The sequence below is a fragment of the Neophocaena asiaeorientalis genome, unplaced genomic scaffold (assembly GCF_003031525.2).
Source record: "Neophocaena asiaeorientalis asiaeorientalis breed wild unplaced genomic scaffold, Neophocaena_asiaeorientalis_V1.1 scaffold489, whole genome shotgun sequence".
Classification (NCBI taxonomy): Eukaryota; Metazoa; Chordata; class Mammalia; order Artiodactyla; family Phocoenidae; genus Neophocaena; species Neophocaena asiaeorientalis.
In genome coordinates this window covers 2463040-2472242 of record NW_020174791.1, presented here as the reverse complement: position 1 = coordinate 2472242, position 9203 = coordinate 2463040, and the positions used below count along the sequence as shown (strand labels likewise).

Here is a 9203-nt window from a genome sequence, read left to right as displayed (position 1 = left end):
ACTGGTTCGCCCAAGTGCACAGGGAGGAGAAAAGTGGCGACCGCTTCCCCGGGGCCTGCTCTGCCAGGCGCGTGGCAGCCAATGGCCGTGGGTGGTCAGGAGTGGCTGGGGTCCCAGACCCAGGGTGAAGGGCTGCACTTCTCCCAGGCTCATCAGGGAGAGTGAAAACATTTAGGAAAAGGGGTCCTGGAACTCCTTGGATGGCTTTGCTTGGAGCCTCAGCCCTGATGGATGGCCCAGCTTTCACAGCTCTGTCCTCGAGGGTCTGAGCTTGTCTGGGATGGGCAGCGGTCACAGGGGGACAGAGAACTGCCCGCTACAGGTTTGGCAACTGGTGGAGGGGCCTGGACTTGCCCTGCTGGCTGTCATGCACGCCGGGCCTGCAGAGAACGGGGAGGGGGCTGCGTGTGCCCATGGGACCTGCACCAGGTCTGGCCGGCTGCCCCGGGCCATTGTTACACATTGTGCTGTGTGCCGTCACAGCTGCGGGGTGCGGTGAGGCCTCGGAACGCCCCCCCACCCAGCTGGTCAGTCGAGCTTTGCATGAACGTTTGTCCTTCCTCCTGCTCTGTCCCCCTGCAAACCTCCGTGCCCCAGCCAGCCCTGGGCCCCCAGGACACACCGAAGGGCCCCACCCCTGCGCTTGACCTCTGCACCCAGCATGGTTACATCACCACCCATGTGGGCCACTTTTAGGGCCAAAATTGAAAAAGCTTGAGGCCACACTCCTCCTGATTCAGCCGGGAGTGTTTGGCAACAATGGGAAAAATAGCAAAGCCTGAGAAGCCGAGCGCATAGGGCTTTCGTGACGTAAGCGGGCTGGAACCCCCAAGACACGGCGCCCTAAGGACCGTCCTCGACCCAGCAGCCTCTAGGCACACGTGCTCCCCTAAACGTTGGGCCCCAAATCTTAGAGGCCCCCACAGTGGTAGTTGTGGTTCTGGGCTGTATAGCCTGGGGGGTGCGTCTCCTCTCAGCATCAACCCCAGCGTGCATCTGATCCCACTTCCATGTAGAGGTGTCCTTTGTGGGAGAATCTCAGTAATACCAAGTCTTTATTGACTCCCCCCAGGCTGAGCCCCAGGGGTTCTCACAAAACTGCGCGTCCATGTCACCGGTCTACACCACGTGTCTATAACACACACCCACGCCGTGCATCTACCCTACATGATGACACTTTTCACTTTTTGCTGGTGGGTTTAGAAGGTCCGGCAGGACATGCAGAGAGGGCCACCTGCAGAGGGAGGTGAGGGGACCTGGAGGGGAGCTGGTCTCCTGGGAAAGCTTTCTGGTTGGGCAGGAGCTGGCCTGGAGGGTGATTTCGGACACGACAGAACACCAAGTTAGCATTTTGTTCTCCAAGACCGGCTCCAGCTTCCTCAAGAAAAAGGTCAGCCCTGGTTCCCTAGTCTGAGCTCTCTCCCAGTTTCTCCTCCTGAGCTGGAAACCAGCCCAGGGTGTGATTGCAGGGCTGCTGGAGGGGTTCTCCGGGAGGCTGGAGTGGGCGCCCCCTGCCCTCATGGGCTTGGCTAAACCTGTAGCCTCACTGCCCTCTGGCCTCACTCTCAACCTCAGACTTGGTGACCTGGTCACTTCTGACAGCGTTTCAGTGGGCTTGACCAACTGTGTCACGGGCCCAAAATAGAGATGTCCGGGGCTCCAATCAGGGCTGCCCCCCCGCCGCCGATGAAACCTCAGATCCCTGTCTTCACAGGCCATTGGGTTCCCAACCTACAACCACTGGATATTGTTTGTGACAGCGCTTCCGGGGCTGCAGAGAGCAAGGAGGGCCCTTGACCTCAAGCCAGAGCAGGGGTACATGTGCCCCGAGAGAGAGCCAATAGGTCCAGAGGGCTCTGCTTAGCAGCTACCCTGTGAGACAGGGTCAGGGTTCATGAGGTAAAGAGAAGAGAAATCCCTGAGAGCTTCCTGGAGGAGTCTGCACTCCAAAACCATGTTCCGAGTGCTTACTGTGTCAGAGCCCTGGGCATCGCTCCTCCGACCTGGACCTCTGCCTGGTGCTTGGTCTCCCCCTTTAGCAAAGAGAAGTGTGCTTGTCACCCTCCAAACAGCGGCTCCCTCCAAACAGAGGGCCAGAGATGCCAGTTTTATGGGCTGGCCCAGGCTGGGCTGCTTCGCTGGTTCCAGGCTCCACAAGAGGCTCCTCAACACGGCCTGCGGGAACAGCTGGACTTCCCCCTTTGGAGTCTCACCAGGTGAGGGGGGGCAGAGACTCCAAGTCCCCACCCCCAGAGGCCCTCTGATGCTGGCTGAGGACAATGGTCGCCCCGGCTGGATTGTGACATATGCGACGTCATTCCTGCAAAGGCCTCAGCAGCCCAGGCTTCCCGAGAGGAGAGCAGATCCGTGGGTGGGGATGGAGGGCTCTCGGGGACCGGCTGTCTGCTAGCCCTGCCTGGGAGACGCCCAGAGAACCGTGGAATCCTGTGCCCTCGAAACCTCCAGAGGAGCCTCTTACGTCACAAAGTGGCCCAGGAGGCTCTTCCGTCTTCATTTTGGCGAAGTGTGGATGAGGATGCCACAGGCATGCTTAACCCACGCGTGTTAGATTCTCCGGCTGTCATTTTTGACAATGGGTCCGGGCTCTGTAAGGCAGGCCTGGCTGGAGAGGTTGGCCCCCGCCACGTCGTCCACTCCATCGTGGGGCACCCCAAGGTCAAGATGCCTTCGGCGGGGGCCAGTCAGAAGAAGTACTGTGTGGGGGAAGAGGCCCTGCACGGGGGCGAGGTCTTACACCTGCACTACCCCATCGAACGAGGCCTGATCACAGGCTGGGACGACATGGAGAAGCTCTGGAAGCATCTCTTCGAGCGGGAGCTGGGGGTCAAAGCCAGCGACCGGCCGGTGCTCATGACGGAGCGCTCGCTGAACCCCAGGGAGACCCGGGAGAAGATGGCCGAGGTGATGTTTGAGAGCTTCGACGTGCCCGCCTTCTACCTGTCGGACCAGGCTGTGCTGGCCCTCTACGCCTCGGCCTGCATCACGGGCCTGGTGGTGGACAGCGGGGACGGGGTCACCTGCACCGTCCCCATCTTTGAGGGCTACTCCCTGCCCCACGCCATCACCAAGCTCTACGTGGCGGGGAGAGACATCACGGAGCACCTCACCCGGCTGCTGCTGGCCAGCGGGAGGACCTTCCCGTGCGTGCTGGACAAAGCCCTGGTGGACGACATCAAGGAGAAGCTCTGCTATGTGGCCCTGGAGCCGGAGAAGGAGCTGTCGCGGAGGTCAGAGGAGGTGCTCAGGGAGTACAAGCTGCCCGACGGCAGCATCATCCGTATCGGGGACCAGCTGTACCAGGCGCCCGAGGCCCTGTTCTCGCCTGAGCAGCTGGGCATCCAAAGCCCGGGCCTCTCCAAAATGGTCTCCGGCAGCATCGCCAGGTGTGACGCCGACATCCAGAAGATGCTCTATGGGGAGATTGTGCTGTCCGGGGGCACCACGCTCTTCCGGGGGCTGGATGGCCGTCTTCTGAGGGAGCTGGAGCAGGCAGCTTCCAAAGGGACCACCATCAAGATCACAGCGCCGCCCGACCGCTGCTTCTCCACGTGGATTGGCGCCTCCATCATCACTTCCCTGAGCAGCTTCAAGCAGATGTGGGTCACCTCTGCGGACTTCAAGGAGTTTGGGACGTCCGTGGTTCAGAGAAGGTGCTTCTGAGGGGCCCGCGCGCAGGGTGGCTGCAGTGGGGAGTGAGCTCACCGTTTGGCAACCACGGGATGTTCAATAAAGGGCAAAACGGTGCAGTCTTTGGCCACGTCGAGCTTGGTTCATTCTCGGGGGCACCAGAATAATTTCTGACCCTGGTGGTGAATCTCTTTTCAGTGGTTCTGTCCCCCAGCCCCGTTTCTCCCGAGAAAGCCCTGGGTCATGAGTTGAGTGTCCATCTGTAGAGTTTGTGCCCAAAGCAGGGGCCAAGGCCTCCTGCCCAGAGCCTGGACTCTGCATTTTAAACCTGTGTCTTAGGTGGGTCGGGAGTGGGGGCGGGAACAAGCAGGAATGCTGCCCTGTTCTGAGGTCACGAAATCCTCCCCTGGGACGGCACCATAGGGCTATCGCTGTGCTTTTATGGGGCCGGGCAGCCGAGTGGAATGCACCCCCCGTCCTGGGCGCATGGGCCTGTCAGCAGCAGAAATCACCATCTGTTTAAGGCTCTGTGAAGAGGCTGCTCCCAGGGGGAGCTGAAGAATCGGGGCTTGATTACTCTGGTGTTTCTATTTGTTTCCACTTTCAGAGATGTTTATAGCACTGTTTGGGGGTAAATATCGGAGACGAAGTTAATGGCCATCCGTAAAATCACATTTGAATAAGTTATGCATACAGGGAATTTTTCCACATCGATGGGGTGGAACTCTCTCAAAATATTACTGGGAGAGAAGTGGAAAATACAGAGATGCCCCTGGGCAGTGGTGCTGCCGGTATGTTCACCTGACATTTAGCCCAAGGACAGACCACCGGCCAGTGGACGTGCAGACACCTTGAGGCTCGGTTTCTCTTTCCTCTTTTTGGAGAAAAGGAACAGGGCAGCGGGCAGTAATTCCCTTCCCCGAATTAAATGCATCGACTTCATGCTGCCTCTGTGTCCAGGCTTCTGTCAGTTGGTGTGTGTGAACCTCTAGCACCATCGCTGTTTTCTAAACCTACCTTCTAGTTTTTACTGTTAAGATGTCACTTCATCATGGTATGAGGAGGTATTCTATGGCGGGTTTTGTTTTTAAGCTTGCTTTTTTGAAAATACTTTTTTTTTTTTTTTGCTGTACGCGGGCCTCTCACTGTTGTGGCCTCTCCCGTTGCGGACCACAGCCTCCAACCGCCCAGGCTCAGCGGCCATGGCTCACGGGCCCAGCCGCTCCGCGGCATGTGGGATCTCCCCGGCCCGGGGCACGACCCCGCGTCCCCTGCCTCGGCAGGCGGACTCTCAACCACTGCGCCACCAGGGAAGCCCTGAAAATACTTTTTAAAAAGAAATCTACTAGTTAGATTTTTTTTTCTCACAAAAATGTTTTCAGAGATTATTTTGTTCATAAATATTTCTTTCTTATGCTGATGATCAACTGGGTTTGTCTACAAATGTTGGCCTACCACAGTATTTTTTTCAATACAGATTCGATTTACCAAATGACCATTTTAGTATTTTTAAAAGGTATCGAGGATTGAGATATGTAAATCAGGTGACATAATATGAAAATTATGTGCTTAACTATTTTTGTAAAGGTGTCAAATAAATACTTTTTCTTCCAAAAAATTGTTGTTTTTGTTTCTAAGAAACAAAACAGAACTGCCTTTGCACTAAATTAGTGACTTGGACTTTTGCACGGTGAAGACAGGCTGTGACACCCTGGATATCTCGGTGTACGTGAACACACGTCGCACACACATCGCAGACTCTCACGCAGGACTTCAAGCTTCTGCTGAAACCTTGGGGTCAAGGAACATTTCACTGAGCTGTGTTGTCCCCACCCCTCCCTTCCCCTTGCTCATTTGGATGTCACCTCTCTTAATTCACCTGCCGCCGCCATCTTTGATTCACCCAGGATGTACAGCTTACAATCAGAAAAGAGCAAACGGAAGGATTTTCTCTCTCGGTGGAACATGCAGAACTTGGGATGTGTGGATATATAATATATATAAATATATATAATACTGACTTAAAAATCAAATTCCCCGACATACATTTTTTCTTTAATCTGTGCCAAAAATGTGTTTTCAGAGAAAATCTTATTTTCATACTCAGACTTTGTATCGTCACTCGTTTGTACAAGTGCGCTTCCTTACAGCACGGTCCCTGCTCCCACAATTTGGAAGTGTCACACACACAAAAAGACTCTACAAAAGACTGGCTTCCCTTCTTCCTGTGATCTTGACCTCTCCCCCAACTTCCTAACACTTATTAATTTATGAAACTTTCTCAACGCAGTTTTGTTTTGTGTGTCCATTGGATTACAAACTTTATTAAAAAATACAGAACAACAACCACAAAAATACAGAGGTGCCTTTATAAAATGAATCCCCCCTTTTTTGTTAAAGAAAGCAATGGCACTTCCCCGTGTATACCTGTGCATGTTGGTATGTACATATATAAGTGAATATGTGTTTTTATGGGGTTATAAGCCATAAAGAAAAGAACAGAAGGGTAGACACTACGGGTTGGTGGGGGAAGGAAGGAAGGAATGAGAGGTAGTACAGAGGGAGGAGAAATCTTGCTTTTAGGAAATTTTACTGAAGAAATTCATCCTGAATGAAATAAACCCATCTAACTAAATTGTGTGTGTTTGTGTATTTAATGTTTGCCTGGTATATCTTTTCCTATGTGTTTACCTTCAAACTACTTATGTCATATTTGATATGTGCATATAGTGTATTGGAAGATCGCATATAGCTGGGTTGTGTTTTTAAAAACTCCACCAATTTCTGTCTTGTGACTGGCATTTGTAGACGGTTTACATTTAAGGTAATATGTTCCATCTTAAGTCTGCCATTTTATTGTTTCCTGTTTCCTCTGTTTCCTTTTTCTCACCTTTGAAACCGTGCCCCATAGGGTTAACAGAAACAGGTGTCTAACAGAAATTCCTGGGCTAGCCTTACAGCTTGTTAAAAATCCCTCTGCTTGTAGCCTGCCTTCACTTAATTATGCTATTGCAAATTGCATACCCTCCAAGATTCACGTAGCCCAAACAATAAGATGTTTGCCCGAGTTGTTTGCCAGAAAGTTGGAGTCAGCTGTGTCTAGTTCAAGGTCGAACCAGCTAAGAATAGTTGGGACCACTGACCCTAAAACTGGGCCTGTGCAGGTGTCCGTTGAGTGACCTTTTGACATCAGGGGGCCCAAAACTCCACCCCCGGATCATACGAAGCGCCAACATTTTTGAACACACATCCCATGTGGAAGCATGTAACTCAGATATACCTGCGCAGAACACCGTTTACCTGACCTTTTCCCGACCTCTAATCACCTTGCCCCATGCCTAAGCCCACCCTGCTTCTTTATCTCATAAATATCTCAAGCACCCCACTTTTGGCGGGGGGCGGTGGGGAGGCTGGTCTGAGGCTGGTTCTCCCATCTCCTCGCTTGGCTGCCTCGTGAATAAGCCTTTTCTCTGCTGCAAACTTCGGCATCTCAGCGTTTCACTTGCTGTGCTTTGGGCAAACGATCATCGTTCGGTAATCCCTTCCTCTGGGTTTTACTAGAACACTTTTCAGGATTCCACCTTGATTTATTGGTAAGGTTTTGAGTGTACTGCTTTCTATTGATTTCTTGGTGATTGCTCTGAGTCAACATGACCACCCACTGGTAATAACATTTTTACCACTTGGAGTGAAGTGTATTTAGGTCTCTTTACCCTCCCAACTTTTCAATAGAATTGTCTTAAGTTTTTCCTTCAACCCTCAAAGGATTTCAGAAACTCATGAGAATGGTCTAATATGACTACCACTATTTTTACCCAATCCCATGTTCTTTTGCCCTTTCTGGAGTTCCGAGCCACCATTTGGCTCTGTGCTATTATTATTTTTTTTTTTTTTTAGAGAACTTCCCTTAGCAGTTCTTTAAGGGTAGGTTTGCTAGCAACAAATTCTCTTAGTTGCCAACATCTGAGAATGTCTTTACTTCCCCGTCATCCCTGAAGGATAGTTTTGCTGGGTATAGAATTCACGGTTAACCATTTTCTTTCAGCACTTGAAGAATATGGTGCTGGTCCCTTCTCCATGGCCTCTGTGGTTTCAGATCAGAAATCTTATTATTTGATTCGTGTTTCCCTACAGGTAACACGTTATGTCTCTCTGGCCGCTTTCAAGAGTCTTTCATTGGCTTTAGTTTTCAGAAGTTTAATTATGATGTGTCTTGGCATGTGGATTTCTTTGGCTTTATCCTACTGGAGATTTATCCAGCCTCTTGAATCTGCAGACATGTCCTTTGTCAAACTTGGGAAGGTTTGTGCTATTATTTCTTCTCATATTCTTACAGTCTACTCTCTTTTCTATCCTTCTGGGTCTCTAAGGATACCAAAGTTTGCAATTTTGTTTTTGTCCCACAGGCCCCTGAGACTTTGTTCATCATTTTCCGGTCTACTCGGTTTTCAGGTTGGGTAAATTCTATTCACCTGTCGTGAAAGTCGGTGATTCTACCCTCTGTCATCACACGCTATTTTTGAGCCTTTCCAACACGTTTTTGTTTGAGTTACGTTTTTTAGTTTGATAATTTCCACTTGGTTCTCTTTTTATAACTTTTAATTATTTGCTGAGAGTTTCCATTTTTGCATCTGTCTCAAGGGAATTTGTCATTGCTTGCTGAAATGTCTTTATGAGGGTTGCTTTAAAACCTTTACCCAGATAACCTCAGCATCTGGTTCATCTCCATCTGCTCTGACAATCACATCTGCTGTTTGTCTTTTCTCATTCACATTACGATGTTCCTGGCTCTTGGTATGATAAGTGATTTTTTATTTTACCCGGGACATTTGGAATTTCCTAAGACTCTGGATCCTATTTAATCCTTCTGTGGCAGGCAGTCCCCCTGCGGCAGTGCAGCATGAAGGCTGGGTGTGTTCAGCTTTCCAGGGGGCCCCACTGACACCTCCCCAGCAAGGTGCTCACTGCTCACACAGCCTTCTTACAGACAGGTGGGGTGGAGTCTCAGCTCCCCTCTCAGCCCCACTAACCCTTCTTGCCTTGCTGCCCCTGAGTGGGGGTTAAATGACCCCAGGGGAGGGGACACCAGGGGAGGGGAGGCAGAGTGTCAGCTAGCTCACCTCCCCCTGCCACCTTCTGTCGTGTTCATGCTGGGTGAGGTGGGGGGTCAGACCCCTGCAGGACGGCACAGACACAAGGGGTGGGGGTGAAGCAGGGCTGACAAGATGCTGCCCGCACCACCTCATCCGGTCTCGTTGCTGCTGGATGTGGCTGGGCCTCAGTCCGTCCCTGGACCCCGCCAACACTACCCCAGCAGGGGAACTGGAGCCCCTGGAGGTGGGCAGTGGGTGGAGTGGTACGTTAGGTCAACTCTCCACTCTGCCCACTGAAACCACAGGGGTGGGGCATGGTGTTTGTTTGGCATTTGGAGGAGGACATTCCCCAAAGGCATTCTATTGTTAGGTCACACTTTGCCCGGGGGAACAGGATTTACTTGGAGTGTTTTGTCTGTGCCTGTTAGAGATTTGGGGTTGGAGGCCTCTGTGGTGCCCTGT

At 51.7% G+C, this 9203-nt stretch overlaps 1 protein-coding gene across 1 annotated transcript; it reads left to right on the top strand.

Moving 5' to 3' along the window:
- Positions 1–2356: 2356 nt before the first annotated feature.
- On the top strand, positions 2357–3748 carry ACTRT2 (actin related protein T2). The gene has a single exon (XM_024760314.1). It carries the CDS (start codon positions 2548–2550, stop codon positions 3679–3681), a length of 1134 nt encoding a protein of 377 aa, XP_024616082.1. The 5' UTR covers positions 2357–2547; the 3' UTR covers positions 3682–3748.
- Positions 3749–9203: the final 5455 nt, after the last annotated feature.